The sequence below is a fragment of the Cetorhinus maximus genome, chromosome 22 (genome assembly GCF_964194155.1).
Source record: "Cetorhinus maximus chromosome 22, sCetMax3.hap1.1, whole genome shotgun sequence".
Lineage (NCBI taxonomy): Eukaryota > Metazoa > Chordata > Chondrichthyes > Lamniformes > Cetorhinidae > Cetorhinus > Cetorhinus maximus.
In genome coordinates, this window is record NC_135900.1 from 7674347 (window position 1) to 7695478 (window position 21132).

Consider the following 21132-nt stretch of genomic DNA (forward strand, 5'->3'; position numbering starts at 1 on the left):
TGTTCAGATAACAAATGTTTGATATGTTGTGGCATGTGGTGTGTGGCGATTTGCTGATGATTGGTGTATTTTTGGACCATCACTGAATGACATACACGATCCCCAGGTACCATATGGTCATTCCTTTGCAATGGCCAGACTCAGGTGAATGGTTCACAAGACAGGCCATGCATTAACTTATAACCGCAGCAACCAGTGGCAGGGTGGTTGAGGGGAGGTGGTCATAGGTCATAGGTCAGGGGAGGTGGTCATAGGTCATGGATCAAGGGTCATGCCCTCCCACCCTCCCCTTCCTTCAGTAACTGAGGTCGGCCAATTTTGCAAATTGGGACTGGGCCAAAACTGACTGGAAATAATTCACTGCTTTAACTTTTAAACTCCGAATCTTGAGCTCATGTCATTAGAGTCTGTTGCAAAGGGAATGTGGACTTGGAGGTGATACTGGCTCACATCCATGTCCTGCTGTGAGAACAACATATCCAAACTGTGCTACATTTCCACACATTGTAATAAACACAAAGTGTTTGCAAAGGGAAATCCACCCAGATGACGAGTTGAGTTTTCTTTGTTCGACGGTGGCCGTTTACAAAGTGAAAATACATTTCATCTCAAATCAAACAGGCTTTTTCTATTTTCTCTAAAATTATAAGCAGTTGTTAATTTAGACAAAAGTTTAGGGGAAGTGCACTTTGCTTAATTTACTTCCCTTTTTCATAGAAATAACTAACCGTCTTACCAGAAATTTCACCATTTAAAAATGTTACCGTGAAGGACCTCATCTCTCCCCCTCATATTCCCCCTCCTACAGCTTCCATTTCCCCACTTCCGCCTCATCTCTCCCCCCTCTCCTTCCAACCTGGTCGCCCACCTTGTGCAGCCCCAGTTTCCCCTACCCCACATGCTCCTTACCCCACTCATCTCTTCCCCTCATCTCCTTCACTTCCGGTCTACCCCACCCCACCCCTCCGTCTCCCACATAGCTGCACCCACTCATCCTCCAACCACTCTCCCCCCACCGTCCCCAGTATTCCCCCTACATCTCCCCCCGCACTCCACCCACCTCGTCTTCTCCCTCTGCTCCTTCCCTACCCCACCTCTTCCCACCTGTCTCCATTCCCCCTCACCTCACATTAACTCTGGGTACTGAGAGATGGGGATGAGTGTTTCGAAGACAAGATCCAGGTGTGTGACTTCAGGAGCACAACACGGGTGAGGATGACACCCTACTGGTGAGGAACCCAGCTCCCAAACAGTGTTTTATTGTAGAAATGGTGGCCGTGGGGGGCGGGAGCGGGGGTGGAGGGGGGTGGGTAAGGGTGGGCTTTGGGAGGGGTGGAGTTTAAAGAGGCAATTTGTAAAAGAACCAAATGGCATCAGTGCTGTTTCACTGGGGTGATGTCAGGGTTGGGAATTATGGGCGGATGAGTTGAGATGGGCTGAATGGCCATCTCTACTCTCAGTAGAGGGCAGGGTCTACCCTGAGCTAAGGAGGGAGAGTGAGAGTTGCTCTTACACATCACCTGAGTGTGCCCACATGACTCTCTCCCTTCCAAATAAATTAATGGGACAGGAAAATCAAGCGGATCAAAATGTCAGAAAGTCCATGGTGAGTGTCAGTTACCATGTGTTTAATTCTATATAAAGGAAGAGAGTCTTAACATGACCTGCCAGTAGAAATACAAAATATGAACCACAAGGTGACTGCCAGAATCAAACAATAGCAACTTAACAACAATGATGTCGGGAGAGGAGGTTCTGGGTTAGGGAAGCTGTGGACATGGAGTTAAGAGCAATTTTGGCGAATGGCAGATAAACAATCACAACTGACTGCCCCGAAAATGCTAAGCAATCAGGTCTGAGAATACTCATCCTCTTCCTCTTCTCTGATGAGTGCACAGATAAAACAAGCGCTTATTACCATCCCGATCAGCTGTAACACAGAGGACAAAGTTGTAGAAATTAGCCAGTTAACAACTTCTGTATTTTAGAGTTTGCGGTTGAACCACACAGGCAGCACACAGCACATTAAACAACCCGTCAGGGAAACTTGTACACCCAACCCTGACAGCTTAGGTCCATTCACAAGCAAAGACCAATACAGAGGATTGAAAATCAGGACCATTTCTCCATTGTTTGATAAATGAAAAACGAGAGTTAGCAGCACTGACATTTTCATCATCGCCCTGAAATCAGGCACCTCGCTGAAGTATATAGACGCTGAATGTCATAGAGTGATTATGGCACAGGAGGCAGCCATTCAGCCCATCGAGTCCATGCTGGCTCTCTATAGAGCAATCCAGTCAGTCCCATTACCCAGTCTATCCCCATATGCCTGCAAGTTTATTTCCTTCGAGTGCCCATCCAATTTCCTTTTGAAATCATTCATCCGTCTCTGCGTGGACAGTGAGTTCGAGGTCATTATCACTCTCTGTGTAATAAAAGTTGTTCCTCACATTCCCCCCGCCTTGCATCTCTTGCCCAAAACCTTAAATCTGTGCCCCCAGCTGGTCCTTGTACCATCAGCTAATGGGAACAGCCTTTCTTTGTCTACCTTATCCAAACCTGTCATAATCTTGTAATCTTGTGGGGAGGCAGTGGTGTAATGGTAATTTCACAGCATTAGTACTCCAGAGGCCTAGGCTAATGCTCTGGGGATATGGGTTCAAATCCCACCACAGCAGCTAGTGGAATTTGAATTCAATTAATAAATCCAGAACGGAAAGCTAATCTCAGTGATGACAACCATTGTCGATTGTCATAAAAACCCATCTGATTCGCTGGGTGGGGGGCGGTGTTAGAATGATATCATTGCTGCTCTTAATATTAATGATCCATGCCGTATGTACATATATAAATTTATATATATTGGATGATATGTGTAACCAGATGCCAACAATGGGCATCATCATTTTGCTATTACCTTTCTGTGTTTGACGAATTGACGGGTGAATCTTGAAAGGGGGAAAAATATCATATGTGTTTGAGGGGGAGGGTTAAGTGGTGGGTGGTGGGTTGGGGGGGTGGAATAAACGACCCAGAAAGCAAAGAAGCAGCAGGGCCGGTGGTTTCCTTCCTGGCCCTGCAGCTACAACACTGGCATCTACCCGGCTATGTGGAAAATTGCCCAGGTATGCCCTGTACACAAAAAGCAGGACAAATCCAACCCGGCCAATTGCCGTCCCGTCAGTCTACTCTCCATCATTAGCAAAGTGATGGAAGATGACATTGGCAGGGCTATCAAGTGGCACTTACTCAGCAACAAACTGCTCACTGACACCCAGTTGGGGTTCCCCCAGAGTCACTCAGCTCCTGACCTCATCACAGCCTTGGTCCAAACATGGACAAAAGAGCTGAACTCCAGAGGTGAGGTGAGAGTGACTGCCCTTGACATCAAGGCAGCTTTTGACCAAGTGTGGCATCAAGGACCCTTGGCAAAATTGAATTCACTGGGAGTCAGTGGGAAAACTCTCCGCTGGTTGGAGTCATATCTAGCTCAAAGGACGATGGTTGTGGTTATTGGAGGCTAATCCCAGGACATCACTGCAGGAGTTCCTCAGTGTAGTGTCCTCGGCCCAACCATCTTCAGCTGCTTCATCAATGACCTTCCTTCTATCATAAGGTCAGAAGTGGGGATGTTCGCTGATGATTGCACAATGTTCAGCACCATTCATGGCTCCTCAGATACTGAAGCAGTCCATGTCCAAATGCAGCAAGACCTGGAAAATATCCAGGCTTGGGCTGACAAATGGCAAGTAACATTCGCACCACACAAGTGCCCGCCAATGACCATCTCCAACAAGAGAGAATCTAACCATCGCCCCTTGACATTCAATGGCATTACCATCGCTGAATCCTCCACTATCAACATCCTCTGGGTTACATTGACCAGAAACTGAACTGGACCTGCCATATAAACACTGTGGCTACAAGAGCAGGTTGGAGGCTAGGAAGCCTATGGCGAGTAACTCACATCCTTACTCTCCAAAGCCTGTCCACCATCTACAAGGCACAAGTCAGGAGTGTGATGGAATACTCTCCACTTGCCTGGATGAGTGCAGCTCCAACAAGACTCAAGAAGCTTGATACCATCCAGAACAAAGCAGCCCGCTTGCTTAGTACCCCATCCACCGCCTTAAACATACACTCCCTCCACCACCAACACACAGTGGCAGCAGCGTGTACCATCTACATGATGTACTGCAGCAACTTGCAAGGCTCCTTCGACAGCACCTTCCAAACCCGCAGCCTCTACCACCTAGAAGGACAAAGGCAGCAGTTACACCACCACCTGGTTCCCCTCCAAGTCACTCACCATCCTGACTTGGAAATATATCGCCGTTCCTTTACTGTCACTGGGTCAAAAACCTGGAACTTCCTTCCTAACAGCACTGTGGGTGTACCTACACCACATGGACTGCAGCTGTTCAAGAAGGCGGCTCACCACCACCTTCTCAAGGGCAATTAGGGATGGGCAACAAATGCTGGCCTAGCCAGAGGCACCCACATCCCATGAAGGAACATAAAAAAAGCTTCTATCAGATCTCCTTCACTCCAAGGAGAACAGCCCCAGCTTCTCCAACCTAACCTTGTAGCTAAAATCCCCCATCCCTAGAACCATTCTGGGTAAATCTCCTCTGTACCCTCTCAAGGACCCTCACATCCTTCCTAAAATCTGGTGACCCAGACTTTTTTAAAAATTCTTTCATGGGCGTTGCTGGCAAGGCCAGCAATGGTTGCCCATCCCTAACTGCCCTTGATTTGAGTGACTTGGTAGGGCAGTTAAGAGTCAACCACATTGATGTGGGTCTGGAGTCACATGTAGGCCAGACTGGGTAAGGACAGCAGATTTCCTTCTCTAAAGGACACTAGTGAACCAGATGGGTTATTACAACAATCGATCATAGTTTTCATGGTCACCATTACTGAAACTAGTTTTCAATTCCAGGTTTATTAATTGAATTTAAATTCCACCAGCTGCCATGGTGGGATTTGAACACATGACCCCAGAGCATTAGCCTGGACCTCTGGTTTACTAGTCCAGTGACATTACCACTACACCACTATCTTCCCCATAACTGGAATCAGTACTCTGGTTGTGGCCTAACCAGAAGATTCAGTGCAATTTCCCTGCTTTTGTATTCAAGCGTACATTTATGAAGCCCAAGATCCTATACTGCTCTCTCAATTAATCCTGCCACCTTCAAAGCTCTATGCACATGGATCCCCTGGTCCCTCTGTACCTGCACACTCTTTAGAACTGTGCCATTTAGTCTCTATTATCTCCTTAACCCTTCTACAAAATTGCATCACCTCACACTTCTCTGTACTAAATTCCATCTGCCACTTGTCTGCCCATTCTGCTAGCCGATCTATGTCCTACAGCAGTCAAATGTACGTCTTTTTTTAACACTAAATCAGTATTTAGATAGTGTTTGGAAACATCCCATTGAAAGTCCAGTTCTGATTTCATCGTGTGGACTGCAGAAAGTACTCTCTATACAGGTGGAGTGTGTTAGAAATCCTGTGGGAGAAATATATTGAATACCCATCTGACCAGATGTATGCCCCTTCACTTTGTCCCCAGATTTGCAGGGCTTCCCTGGGATAAAGCTTGGTCTGCAGTGTGATTCCTAGGATGGCGGGGTTGTCCTATGAGGAGAGATTGAGGAGACTGGGCCTTTATTCTCTGAAGTTTAGAAGAATGAGAGGTGATCTCATTGAAACGTACAAAATTCTTACAGGGCTCAACAGAGCAGATGCCGGACGGGTGTTTCCCCAGTCTGGGGGGGGGTCTAGAACCAGGGGACACTGTCTCAGAATAAAAGATAGGCCATTTGGGACTGAGATGAGGAGGAATTGCTTCACTCAGAGAGTGGTGAATCTTTGGAATTCTCTGCCCAGAGGGCCGTGGAGACTCAGTCATTGAGTATGTTCAAGACTGAGATCGATAGATTTCCACATGTTAAAAATATCCAGGGATACGGGGATAGTGCAGGAAAATAGTGTTGAAGATCTGCTATGGTCTCATTGAATGGCAGGGTGGACTCTAAAGGCTGAATGGCCCACTCCTGCCTCTATTTCTTATGTTCTTAATAGACCCATGGCAAAGGCAACAGGGCCGGAGGGCCATTTCTCGACTTATTTTCTTGCACATTGACCCATTCAGCGCCCAGCAGGGTATCCAACCAGACCAGGTGCTGGGGCCAATACCTAAAGGCAGTGGAATTGCAACCCTACCGCTCCCATCCCAGTACCACCCACCAATGCCCCCAGAGACAGAGAGGGAGGAAAAGGTAGCGGCAGACACACTCGCCGTGCAACACAGTAACAGACATGCTCAGCGTTAGAGCAGTCATGTCTGTACTATTGGAGAGAGGCTTCTGTTGCACCTTATACATGAAAGGAGCACCAAGCCCCCATGCCTGACCCAGTAATATGAAATCATCATGAGGTTCACTGACTCCCCAGAGCAGCTTCAACATGTTTGCAAAAGGCTATTTTGCTGGGATTCCAGTGGTGCTCCACTACTGGCGATGTGACTCACCTGAAGACAAGCTACACCAATGCCAACTGCTCCAATAATCAGAGTGTGGTCTGCTAGGGTCTGCTCCAATACGGTGATGCATCCACCCTGCAAACAACACATTCAACGTGAAATGCTCGTGCAACCTTGACAGACAAGAATGAGGTTCGGTTTTACTTCCAAAATTTATTGTGTGGAAAGATTGAAAATAAAAGCAAAGAGGTTCTGACTGGATGGAAAAAAAAAACAATGGCCAGGATACATTGGGAAGGCTGTGGACTCCTCTCACCAGGGAGAGGCTGTGGACTCCTCCCACCAGGGAGGTGATGGCGTAGTGGTATTGTCACTGGTCTAGTTTCTAGAGACCCAGGGTAATGCTCTGGGGACCGGGGTTCGAATCCCACAACAGCAGATAGTGAAATTTGAATTCAATAAAAATCTGGAATTATAAGTCTAATGATGATTGTCATAAAAACCCCTCTGGTTCGCTAATGCCCCTTTAGGGAAGGAAATCTGCCATCCTTACCTGGTCTGGCCTACATGTGACTCCAGACCCACAGCAATGTTGTTGGCTCTTAAATGCCCTCTGAACAAGGGCAGTTAGGGTTGGCAGCGCCCACATCCCATGAATGAATAATTTTTAAAAAGTCAATAAACTTAGGGAATGTTCAAGTCAGGCATGAACAAGCAAGGCGGGCCTGGGTTAGTTCTGTTGAAGAGTCATACGGACTCGAAACGTTAACCGTGTTCCTCTCCGCAGATGCTGTCAGACCTGGTGAGTTTTTCCAGGTATTTTTGTTTTTGTTCTGGGTTATATTTCATTGAAGATCGAGAAAAGACATGTTAGATATAAAATGAACAAGGACAGACAGTTAATGATCAGTTGGGATCTCACAAATAACTGCGAGATACATAAAGGTAGAGATCAGGGGACAATTTACATCAGATAAGAGATTTGCCACAAGTGGTGACTGATGCAATTCGAGCATTCAGAAAATGGAATGAATAATTACTTACAGAAGAATTCAGGATGAAAGGAAGGCAAGACCATGTAAAATTAACCCCAGGAGGGGCATAAACTCATCAAGATTGGAAGTAAAACCATGATTGGCGTCTTCATAAAATGAAGATTAATTATCTTTATGAGTTTAAAATTAAAGCAGTCCTAATTCGTAAAGAGAAAATATTCAATTAAACTGAGCGACTTCCTGTCTCACACAAAGTAGCTAAAAACGTGGACCTGCACCTGAAATAGTTTCTTTGTTCCACAGCGTTCAGGAGAGAGATTCTGTCTGTCGTGACTAGAAATGAGGTAATAAATGAAATTCCCACTCCTCCCGAGTCTTTTGACATATTACTCCAGTGGCATTCCATTCGATTAATTTTAATTCCCCGCAAACCCCCTGCTGCCCGAAGAGAACTACCAAGCCAGTCAGTGGAAAGCAACTATAGTGACAACTAGTCTTTTGGTAGGACAGAACTTGAGTGTTGCTGAAAGAAAAAAGAGACAAGCTATCAAAGCTTTTTAATTTGCACTCATCAGGTCAGCTCACGAGAAATTACCAACAGTAAAGGGAACAACAATTTATACTGCATGAGAAGAGGGTGCTGATCGGTTGGCAAGTGGACTCTGATTGGTGGAGGCGTTGCCATGGAGAATGCAGCTTGGAATAGTTAACCGTCCAGATTTGTTCAAATTCAAACTGGGCAGGTTGGCTCTGATTGGCCAAGGCATTGTCCTGGGTAATGAACCAGGGAATGACCATTCCTTAAACTTTTGTTTAGTTGAGAAAGGTGCAAAATGTGTGGACATGTTCCTTCTGTCTGCAAAGAACAGGGCCCTGTGTGTGAATATATATGGCTTCTAGTGTGTGTAAGTGAGCAGTACTGACTGACGGTCTTAAATTGGTCTTCAGTGTAATTCTTAGCACAATCAGGATTGTTTAGCAAATGTTGTCCAATTGCGGAATCACATTTAATGTTGGGCACTGTGTTTTTGAGTTTTGCAAGCGCGGGCTGGTTGGGTACCCAAACATCAGTCCTGATGGGTAGCCAACCAGCCCGTGCTTGCAAAACTCAAAATGTGGGCCTGAACCTCCGCGAAGTGGTAATCAATCAGAGTCGGATTGCCACTCCGCTCCTACTTTTTTTACCTTCAAATCTTCCCCATCCTCTCTCGTCCGACCTTCCAACACAGGTCAGGCAAAAACTGTGTCGGTGGGGGGTATGCTCCCGAGGCCTTCTGGGGAGGGCTTCAGAGTCGGAGACGAAGGAGACCACGCCCCCTTTTATACGGCACCAGTTGCCATAAATCAGGTGACTTTACAGGTCCTGTCACTTTCAAGCCAGGAAGAAGGTAGGTTTGTCAAGTAAGTGGTTAGAATTTGTGAAGTTTGGGGGTGTTTGGTGGTTGGGGGGAGTCCCGTGGGAGATTAGTCCACTGGGGGAGGGGGGGCGGGGTGAAGACTCATGGTGGGGGGGGTGTGGGGTAATACCGTGATGGCAGGTGGGGAGGTAAGTCCCGTAGGGGGGTAGTCAGGGGTGGAGGAGTTCCATGGGGCAGTAGTCGGCGGGGTGGGGAGCAGGGGAAGTCCCCTGGGGGAGCAGGTGTGTGGGGGGAGTCCCTGGGCAGGGTCAGTGTCGGTCTGCACAGCAGTTACCCAGAAGCTAGAAGTGGTTTTAATTCTTCTTTTTCTGGGTAACTATTGATGCAACACAGTCAGAACCACCTGAAGTCTGCGATTTAAATCACATGTTCGGATGGTTCCCAGTGCAGGGCAATTGCCCCGGGGAATTGAAGACCAAACTCCGGGATACTGCTGTGCGCAACCCTGGAGAAAAATCATTGAGGCATTTAAAATAGATAGTTTTTTTTGTCATTTTCTTTGAACATTTCTCTTTACCAGATATAAAACATTGAAAATGGAACAAAAAGGCTGTTTGACAGTCAAGGCATCATCCAATTGGGTAATGAGTCTTTTTGCTTTCCAATTGGTGTAGGAAGGCTGTGCGTCACAAAGGATGGATGTGTTGGCCGACTAATGGCTGGAGCGTGGGGGCAAGTCATGTGATGAAACCTCCAGGAATGCATTGAATCACAGTTGGCAACCCTAGTCCCGAGGCACTCTGGGGGGCACTCTGAACTTGATCAAGGGACCCGGCGCCAGGCAAAGGGGCGGCTGCTGAAAGCCATCCCCCTGCCATTGCTGTCGACCCCGTCTCCCCACTCTAACCCCCACCCCACGACCCCCAGCCCGTCTTCACTCGCGTGCGGCCTGGGGGACCCTCCCCGATCCTGAGCCGAGGATGGGTGCAGCAGCCACCAGCAGCCACCGATCCTGCTGGCGAGGACGACGTTATTGGACCTCAATCGCAGGGCATGCCTGACGGCAGCCGATTAAGGCCTGTAGGGCACTTGGTTCTGTCAGACCTCCCCCTCCCTCCCCCCCACAAGGAACTGACAGGGGTTCCCTGCTGGATCTCTGGCCAGTAAACGAGGCCCCCATTGCAGGCCAACAAAATTCCGGCCACAGTTTCGGTCAGTGTCTCTTTACACAGTAAATGCCAATTCGCAGCCTCCGCCTGCACAGAATTAAAAACAATCAATGTACAAATAAGAGGTGGGAACTCAAAATGGAAAAAGGCCAAGAAAGCTAAAGGAAGTCAGAGAGGAACAGGAGATACTCTGACCACAATCCTGGGACATAGAAGCTGTACCAGGGGACTGGAGGATTATCAATGTAACCCCACTGTTAAAAAAAGGGATAAAAAAAAAGGAGTAAAGCAGATAACTAGAAATCAAATTAACTCTACATCAGCAGTGAGTGCGATCAAATTAATACTGACCTAGAAAGATGTGGATTCCTTGAGGACAGCCTCAATTTGTGGGATTTGTGAAAACCAAATTGTGTCTGACAAACTTAACCAATGTTCTTTGAGGAGATAACAGTGCGCGTAATGGAAATGCCAAGCTCTCCAGAGTTTACACTGTTACAAAAAGGTAAAATACAGCCATTGAGGTGAGATATCTGGCTGCTGATTACGTTTGGATAAAAAGAGCTGTTGATGAATAATCCAAGCGGCAGCTGAATAGTTGTTACTGGCTGTCAGACCTCGCAGCTCCTCAATAAATATTCAGCTGTTAGCAGCTTGTGAGCCAGAGAGAGAGAGAGAGAGAGGGGGAATGCGGTCTGATGGTCAACAGAGGCCTCTTTTCAATAGTAGCAATAAAACCTGACAGCTGATGCCAGCTTGGCCCAGCTTGAGGCCCCCCTGGGGATTGTGGATCGAGTCGGGTGGATTTAGCAGTATTATCAAGAGATTCCGAGGTATGGCCCATTTATATCAAACTGACAATCTGGCTGAGCAACTCGCTGCTGGAGTCTTCACATTCCTTCCCGCACTCAAACATCCCAACAATCTTCAGCACTTTGCTTTGATCTCAGCCTAATCCATTTCGCTTGGGAACCAAGGAACCAATTTCAGCTGCAGCGATCGGACAGAAAAGATTGATTTCCCCAAAGATTCCAGGGAGATGTTTGTTCAAATAAATCATCAAAGAATTCCCAATATGTGGAAATCTCCGCCATAACTTTTACAACCTTTAGGAAGCGCGCAGGTTTCATAATATAAGAGCGGGAGTAGACAGTCTTGCCCTTGAGCCACTTAATAAGAGCCTGGTGACCCTCCTCTATAGCTCCATTTCCTTGCCCCACACTCCTACCAATCCCCATGTCCCTTGGTATCCAAAAATCTATCAATCTCAGTCTTGAATATACTCAATGACTGTGAGCATCCACAGCTCTCTTTGCTGGAAAATTCCAAAGATTCACAACTCTCTGAGTGAAGAAATTTCTCCTCATCTCAGTCCTAACTGACCAATCCCTTACCCTGAGACGATGTCCCCTAGTTCTAGACTTCGTCGCCAGGGGAAAGCAACCTCTCAGCATCGACCCTCTCAAGCCCTCTCAGAATCTTGCATATTTTTGTGAGATCACCTCACATTTTTCTAAACCCCAGAAAGTAAAGGCCGAATCTACGCAATCTCTTCTCTTAGGACAACCCTCTCATCCCAGAAATTAATCCCTTTAAGGTAAGTATACCTTTCCTTAGAAATAAAAACTGTCCAGGAAACTCCAGGTGCCCTTCAGCAAAGCCCTGCACAAATGCAGCAAGACCTCCTTACTCTTGTACTCCAAACACCCTTGCAATAAAGGCCAACGTTTTTTAAAAATATATTTGTTCATGGGATCTGGGTGTTGCTGGCTAGGCATTTATTGCACATCCCTAATTGCCCTTGATCAGAGGGCATTTAAGAGTCAACCACATTGCTGGTTGGGGCTGGGGACACATGTAGGCCAAACCAGGTAAGGACGGCAAATTTCCTTCCCTAAAGGACACTAGTGAACCAGATGGGTTTTTATGACAATCGGCAATGGTTTCATGGTCATCATTAGACTTTTAATTCCAGATTTTTATTGAATTTGAATTTCACCATCTGCCAAGACAGGACCTGGGTCTCTGGATTACTAGTCAGTGACAATACCACTGTGCCACTGTCACCTCCCCTTTAGCCTTCCTAATTGCTTGCTCTACCTGGACATAAACTTCCCGTGTTTCTTGCCAAGGACTCCCAAATCCCTCTGAACGCCAACATCTAATATTTTGCCACCACTTAAAAAATATTCAATTTAATTTCTTCTCTCCAAAGTGAGAATGATACGCCATCTTTCAAACGTTCCCACTCATTTATCGATATCTCTTTGAAGCCTCTTCTCCTCACATCTTACCCACCTAGCTTCATATCGTCAACAAACTTGGAGATATTACTCTTTGGTCCCTTCATCGGAGTCACAAATAGCTGAAGCTCCAGCACTGGCCCTTGTAGCACCCTAACCTGAAAATGGCCCATTTACTTTCCCTGGTTTCGATCCTTTAATTAATCCTCTATCCAAGCTAATACATGACCCCCAACCTATGTGCAACAACTTTCCACGTGGCACCTTATTTGAATGCCTTTTGAAAATCCAAATATACCACATCCACTGGTTCCTGTTTATCTACCCTGCTAGTTACATCCTCAAAAGTTTATTTATTCTTTCATGGGATGTGGGCGTCGCTGGCAAAGTCAGCATTTGTTACCCAGACCTAATTGCCCGTGAACTGAGTGACTGGCTCGGCCATTTCTTTTGGGCAGTTAAGAGTCAACCACATTGCTGTGGGTCTGGAGTCACATGTAGGCCAGACCAGGTAAGGACGACTGATTTCCTTCCCTAAGGGACATTAGTGAATCCGGATTGGTTTTTACAACAATCAATGATAGTTTCATGGTCACTGTAGGAGAATAAAATACATCTACAGAATAACAAAGGGTTAAGTGGTTAAACCATAGTGGAATACTACAACGAAGTCTCCTTGCACCAGTAGCAGACAAACCTGCGCTGTCAGCTATTGTGAAGGAAGTAAAACAAGTATCATAATCAAACTACCAAGAGTCCTTGAAACAAAGTTAGGCTGTCTGTTATCAGCACATGAGACAAGGCCTAGTCATGCTATCTGTTGTCTGTCCAGATGACTACTCGCCAGATGGGCTACTCAAGGTTTTGTGTAACTACTCAAGGTTTTTGCGTAATTATAAACTAAGACAGAACAATTGTATGCATGCCAAAGATAAAATCTCAATGTTATTAATTACGTACGCTTTTGCTATAACTATGTGTGTACTTTGATGCTTCCTCAGAGTGCCGGCTAGCTCTGTTGTATGCTGCTGGGCTCTCCGTGATATCATGATTCAATAAAGACTTCCGAGACAAACCTCCTGGGTCTGAGTGTTCACTCCGTTTTCCGCGACAGTCACCATTACTGAGACTAGCTTTCAATTCCAGATTTATTAATTGAATTTAAATTCCACCAGCTCCCGTGGTGGGATTTGAACCTACGTCCTCAGTGCATTAGCCTGGGCCTCTGGATTACTAGTCCAGTGACATTAAGCACTACGCCACTGTCTCCCCCATTATGATTTTCTAAGTGCCTTATTCCCACAACCAGCATTTTCCTGATAACTGATGTCAGGCTAACAGACCTGTGGTTCCCTGATTCCTCGTTCCCTCCTTTCTTGAATAATTGTGTTACATTTGAGAACAATTTCTTGTAACATCATTTATTTAAGAATTTTGTTCCTTCATGGGATGTGGGTGTTTCTCATCCTTATACGACTAGCATTGGAGGCAGTTCAGAGAAGGTTTATGCAAAGCTGATTTCTGGAATGAAGTATTATGAAAGACTGAGCAGGTTGGGCCTATACTTATTAGAGTTTAGAAGAATGAGAGGCGTTCTTATTGAAACATAAAAGATTCTGAGGAGGGGGTAGATGGTGGGAGGATGTTTTCGCTTGTGGGGAAATCTAGAACTAGGGAGCAAGCTTAAAAATAAGGGATCTCCAATTTAAGACGGAGATGAGGAGGAATTTCTTCTCTGAGGGTCTTTGGTCTGGAGACTGCGTCATTAAATATATTCAAGGCTGAGTTAGACAGATTTTTGATCTACAAAGGGGACTAGGGGTTATGGGAGACAGGCAAGAAAGTAGTGTTAGGGCCGCAATCAGATCAGCCATGATCTTACGGAAAGGCGGGGCAGATTCAATGGGCTGAATGGCCTACTCCTGCTCCAATTTCTAATAATCTTGCGAGGCCATTTCTGAGGTCTAAGAATCAACCACATTACTGTGGGTCTGGAGTCACACTTAGGACAGACCAGGTAAGGATGGCAGACATCCTCTCTGAAGGACATTAGTGAACTCCAGGGGATTTTACGACATTCGGTAGTTTTGTGGTCACCATCGCTGAGATATGTATTTTTATTCCAGATGCATTCCACTAATTGAATTTTGATTCCCCAGCTGCTGTGGTGGGGTTTGAGTTCACGGTCAGGATTTGGCTGGCGTGAGGTAAGTCCCAGTGTTGGGCCCGTGCGAGAGGGCAGTGGGACCCACACAAGCAATCTACATGACGGCGGCCAATTAAGAGACTGCGCTGGGCCTGCTTTCCAATTAAGGGCAGTGTCCCGCCTCTCCAAGTTCCAGGCCCAATCAGAGGGCAGCTCAGCAGCCGCACCGATAGAGGTGACCACTGCTGCAAGGGGAAAGAGAGTGCGCCTCCATATTGAGGAACACTCACGAGCAAGGTGAAAAATTCCTCTCTCTGCCTGAGTCAGGCAGGCAGGCCCCTGATGAGCTGACGGGTACCCCTCCAGCCGCAGCGTCAGGGCCGGAGCAGGGTGATCAGCTGCCGGGAGAGTGCCTCCTTCTCCGGGGCGTGGAGCCTCCCGAAACCAAGGCCACCCCTCTCACTTCCACTGGGAAGCCAGTGGGAGGCTGTCTCCAGGTATCTGGAAGCCTCCATGCATGGCAGGGGCCTGGGTTACAGGCAGCAACTTGGCAAAATTGACATCAGTTGGTTTTTAAATGATACAGTTGGCCACCTGCCCCCCAGTTGGAGGCCCGCCAAGCCGCTGCCATTCCCGGCACTGGGCAAAGCAGCCCCGCTTGACTGGCACCCCATCCACCACCTTCAACATCCACTCCCGCCACCACCGACGCACCGTAGCAGCAGTGTGTGTACCATCTACAAGATGCACTGCAGAAACTCATCAAGCTTCCTTAGACAGCACCTTACCAACCTGCGACCACTACCATCTAGAAGGACAAGGGCAGCAGACACATGGGAGGACCACCACCTGCAAGTTCCCTTCCAAGCCACTCACCATCCTGACTTGGAAATATATCGGCCCCATCGTTCCTTCACTGTCACTGGGTCAAAAATCCTGGAACTCCCTCCCTAACAGCAGTGTGTGGGTGTACCTACACCACATGGACTGCAGCGGTTCAAGAAGACAGCTCACCACCACCTTCTCAAGGGCAACTAGGGATGGGCAAGAATTGTTGGCCCAGCCAGCGAAGCCCACATCCCATCCTCTGGCGACATAAACACATCGAGCTTCCCTCTTGACACCGTTTGTTGCCATTTTCCTGTCCTCCTGCCTCCGATCCTGTCTCCAGCGGGCTGGAAAAATCCTGGTCCATGTCTTTGGATTAGTCTAGGCCTCTGCGTTACTAGTCCAGTAACATAACCACTGTGCTACTGCACCACAACCCCACATCCGCCTGTTAAATTTTATAATTCAGCAAGTGTTTGTAATCATAACACAATTTGTGGTTTACGGGTTTCTCTAATTTTCTCATCAGCTTCTTCACTGATTTAATTTCCTGTATCGCAGCACTGCACAAACCCTCTTCCCACTCTCCAGGACCTCACCCGCTGTGTTTATTTTTCTTCAAAATGTTTCCCAGCCCCTCAGAGAAATAACAGTTACATTCAGTCTGGGCTGACAGATTGAACCGTTTACTCAAAAAAATCGGTTCAATAAACTCTCCTGTCTCCTGTAAGCTTTTGAAAATCTATTAAGGATCACAAACAGCTTCGGATTCCGATAAATTTATTGAAAGGAAAAATAAATAAATAAGCGAGCCACACTGCAAGCCTGACTGATAATCTTATATTGTTTGTCAGCCTAATTTCGAGTGCAACCTGATTTGTTTAGCAAGTGCTGTCCAATTATGGAATCACTTCTAACGTTGGACACCGTTCTGAGTTTTGCGAGCACGTGCTGGTTGAGTACGGTCAGTACTTTGCCTGTTGCAAACATCCAAAGGGATGTGCCGTTTCACAAGAACGATACCAGAAATGGTGGGTTTACATCTGAGGAAAGGATTGACAGTCTGGGCCTCTTCTCGCTTGAGAAATGAAGGCTGGGGGCTGGTCCAATAGAGGCCTTTGAAGTGATGAAAGGTTTTGACAGAGTGGACACAAAAGAGAGAATGTTTCCTCTTGTGGGGAAGAGCAAAACCAGAGACCATCAATATAAGATAGTCAGCAGGGAATTCAGAAGAAACTTCTTCACGCGGAGAGTGGTGAGAGTGTGGAACTCACTGCCACGCAGAGCAGGTGAAGTGAATATTATGGATGTATTTAAGGGGAAACTAAGCCAAACACAAGAGGGAGAAGGGAATAGAGGGTTATGATGATAGATTTAGATAAGAAAAGATGGGAGGAGACTCGAGTGGGGCATAAACAGCAGCATGGACTGGATGGGCTGAATAGCCTGTTTCTGTGCTGGATATCCTCGGTAATCCTCTCTGTAAATGTCTGCATTTTGCTAAGTGAAAGCCCCAGTTTCGCGCAGAGCCCTGCAACCCATGTCCATCTCTAAATAAATTAAATAGATGTAATAGGAGTTCAGTGGGTTGGTTAACTCAGTTGGTTCAATGTTTCCTGTGGCTAGTTCAATCCCCATAGCGACTGAGTTCATTTTTGGAGCCTATCCTCCTTGCTTACCCCATGGTGATAACATACAAACATACAAATTAGGAGCAGGAATAGGCCACTCAGGCCCTCCAGCCTGCTCCTCCATTTTTACCACCCAGAGGGTGGTAGGGACATGGAACTCAGTACCTGAAAGGGTGAACGAGGCATAAACCCTCACTACATGTAAAAAGTACTTGGGTATTTACTTGGATATCTGTGACCAGCAGAGCTATGGACCTAGAGCAGGAAGGTGAGATCAGACTGGCTCGCATTTCATCGACCAGTATGGGCATGATGGGCCGAATGTCTTGTAAATCTTCTATGATTCTAAGCTCTGCCTCAGTCTGGCACCTGATGGAAACCTGGGCTGGCAGACAAAGAGGGAGAGTTCTCCAGGGAAGGATCAAATTGCTGCTTGATAATAGCCTAGAGAATTCTCTATCCTCCCTATGGAAATTGAGTGATGGTGATGATGTTGTTAAAATGTTGGGAGCACCATCACCACGCAGACTAAAGTGGTTCAGGAAGAAGGCCCATCACTACCTTCTCAAGGGGCAGCTAGTGATAAATGTCAACAACCCTTGTCAGTGAAGCCTACATCACAGACACCAGGAATGAGAAGCTTTAAGGAGGTGTTGGTGAGCCATCACCGTATACATATATAATAATGGCATCTGTATCTGCATGTGTCTTTTTTTTATTCATTCATGGGATGTGGGCATCACTGGCTATGCTGGTATTTATTGCCCATCCCTAATTACCCTTGTTCCAAGGGCATTTAAGAGTCAACCACATTGCTGTGGGTCTGGAGTCACATGTAGGCCAGGCCAGGTAAGGAAAGCAGATTTCCTTCCCTAAAGGGCATTAGTGAATCAAATGGGTTTTAATGACAATCGGCAATGGTTTTGTGGTCCTCATTAGATTTTTAACTCCAAATTTCAAACCTTGCTGTGGTGGGATTCAAACCCGGGTCCCCAGAGCGTTACCCTGGGTCTCTGGAATACTAAATCTTACTTCAGTTCTGTTGAAGGGTCCTGAGGACTCGAAATGTCAACTGTTTTCTTCTCCACCGATGCTGCCAGACCTGCTGAGTTTTTCCAGGTAATTCTGTTTTTCTCTGGAATACTAGTCCAGTGATAATACCACTATGCCACCGCCTCCCCCATGACAATGGACCAATGCACAAGGCAATCCAAAATGGGAGTTAACCAAGAGTAGAATAGCAAGTTACAAATGTGAAATCTGTCAAAAGAACAGTAACTGCTGTGATGTGAAAAAAGCACTGGGTATATCAGTAAAACAGCAAACACAGTTTAAAAACTTTTCAAATGATGAATGTTGCCTGGGGCATTACACTCAGGGAATTCTGTTTGCGATTAGTAGATCATTTCCAGTCTCGTTCATTCCTACATACCTTTGAGAATAAGGTCATTATAAGGTTTTATCCACAATGTTCCTGTAATCTTAACTTATTTCTTGAGGTTTCGACACAGTGACAAATGAGATCTTGTTGAGTATAATAGCAGGAACGGCCAACTCCTGACATCACTCAGTCCCTTCCCGTCTTTTACCTACCATCCCATCAAATCCAGAACTATGCTTGCAGTCTAATCATGATACTTTAGAGAGTCATAGAAACGTAGAAACTAGGAGCAGGAGTAGGCCATTCGGCCCTTCGAGCCTGCTCTGCCATTCAGCATGATCATGGTTGATCATCCAACTCAATAGCCTGCTACCGCTTTCTCCCCATATCCTTTGATCCCTTTCGCCCCAAGAGCTATATCTAACTCCTTCTTGAAAACATACAATGTTTTGGCCTCAACTACTTTCTGTGGTAGCAAATTCCACAGGCTCACCACTCTCTGGGTGAAGAAATTTCTCCTCATCTCAGTCCTAAATGGTCTACCCTGTATCCTCAGACTGTGACCCCTGGTTCTGGACTCCCCCACTATCGGGAACATCCTTCCTGCATCTACCCTGTCTAGTCCTTTTAGAATTTTATAGGTTTCTATGAGATACCCCCTCATTCTTCTGAACTCCAGTGAATATAATCCTAACCGACTCAATCTCATCATATGTCAGTCCCGCCAACCCAGGAATCAGACTGGTAAACCTTCGCTGCACTCCCTCTATAGCAAGAACATCCTTCCTCAGATAAGGAGACCAAAACTATACATAATATTCCAGGTGTGGTCTCACCAAGGCCCTGTACAATTGCAGCAAGACATCCCTGCTCCTGTACTTGAATCCTCTCGCTATGAAGGCCAACATACCATTTGCCTTCTTTACCGCCTGCTGCACCTGCGTGCTTACCTTCAGTGACTGGTGTACGAGGACACCCAGGTCTCGTGGCACATTCCCCTCTCCCAATTTATAGCCATTCAGATAGTAATCTGCCTTCCTGTCTTTGCTACCAAAGTGGATAACCTCACATTTATCCACATTATACTGCAATTTGCCCACTCACTCAGCTTGTCCATCAGGTAGAATTTTCCCCAAGTTGGTGGGAAGCAGGAGCTGGGACCGTGTTCGGGGCCCGAACCCACCTCCAGTCGGGATTTTCATGTGGATGAGCCTTAATTATCATGGAAACAGCTTCCCCGTCCAACTGAGGGTGGCAGGTGGGCTCTCACAGCTGGAGGGCCAATCAGAGTCCTTCCAGCTTCAGAGGAGCTCCACGCTGCAGTAAAAGGTAAGTAACTGAGGGGGCGCTTCAACAAAAAGATTTTTCGAAAACATTTTAAAAGCTTAAGTAAAAGAAAGCACAAAAAGCAGCCAGGCCACGACTTTGGTGAGGCAGGGGTTTAAGGGATATACCCTTTACAGGGCAGCGTTTGGCTATACCCCTGCCGAGGCAGGCAGGGAGGACCTGTATGCCTGCCAGGCACACTGGCACCCCAGCTTACCCCTGGGAGCCCACCACCACAACAACCCACCCACCCTGTCACATCAGGAAACTAGAGACCACCTGGAAAACCCCAGTTGGCCTCCATTACCAGCTTTTTACAAGGCTCTTAATGAGCCTTATTACCTCAAGGGTGTGGGCTGCCTTTCCAGGCCCCGAACCCACATCGGCCAAAATGGCGGCCGTCAGGAACTGGGTCAGGAAACTGCCACACTGGTTGGCCTCTTAATCTTCGGGACCTGTTCACCTCTGTTCCTGACACTGGCGGGGCCCAAAATTCAGCCCAGAGAGTCACGGAGTCATTACAGCATAGAAGGAGGCCATTTGACCCATTGCACATGAACACATCTAGCCTGACTTGCTGCTTCGTTCTAGTCTACTGTTCATTGATCTCCCATCAACATTTGAAAAAATCCAGCCATAGAATCAAAATCTTGCCTCTAACACATCCATCACACCTCAAAACATTTTACATGCAAATATATAAATTTGCATGTATAATGTTTTATGTGTCATCCATAAAATAGCAAATCGCAACTAGAGAAAGAACGGCCACTCACTCCTTAATACCTTGCCTTCTTCCTAAAAGAAGAAAAGCAGGGTTAACAAGTGGCTGCCGACATATAGACAAAGTTCCTTCAACAATAGCAATTAACCTCTCACTATCCTCATGGTGTACAGATTTAGAGTGTAGCCAATGGGCTACAGTACAGAAATAACATTAAAGCTGCAGCATCGCCCTGGCATCCCAACAGTGCTCCAGGCACTAACAATCCAACAAATCCACAACAGAAGTTACGTTTAGTTGCAAAATACAAGTTTGTCCGGTGGGGCAGGGCAGGATCAGATCTGGCTGTGAGAACGCTCCTGCCCTCTCTTCCCAACAACAACTTATATTTATGTAGCACCTTTAACGTAATGAAACATCCACAGGAGCATTATGAAACAGAGTATGACTCTGAGCCACACTAACGAGATATTAGGTCAGGTGGCCAAAAGCTTGGTCAAAGAGGTAAGTTTAAAGGTGGGTCTTAAAGGTGGAAAGTGAGGTAGAGAAGGTGGAGAGGTGTAGGGAGGGAATTCTAGAGCTTACAGCCTTGGCAACTGAAGGACGGCCACCATTGATGGAGCGATTATAATTGGGGATGCACAGGAGGCCAGAATTCGAGGATCATAGGTGTCTCGGAGGGATTGGAGGAATATTACAGAGTTAGGGAGGGGGTGAGGCCATGGATGGATCTGAAAACAATGTTGAAATGTCACAGTTGAATAATACAGTACTGAATTATTGCGCGACCTTGGAACCCGCTCCACAGTATGGATCACTCTTGGAGAGGAGGGGT

General features: G+C 46.6%; 1 protein-coding gene across 1 annotated transcript in view; it reads right to left on the reverse strand.

The window, feature by feature from the left end:
- Positions 1-1308: 1308 nt before the first annotated feature.
- Positions 1309-21132, reverse strand: part of tspan11 (tetraspanin 11) — a 48517-nt gene continuing 28693 nt past the window's right edge. Inside the window, exons 6-7 of the mRNA XM_078567563.1 lie at positions 6545-6631; positions 1309-1930 (exon numbers count right to left, since the gene is read on the reverse strand). Coding sequence (XP_078423689.1) covers positions 1850-1930; positions 6545-6631 — 168 coding nt within the window. The 3' untranslated portion in view covers positions 1309-1849. The remainder of the gene's footprint in view (positions 1931-6544; positions 6632-21132) is intronic.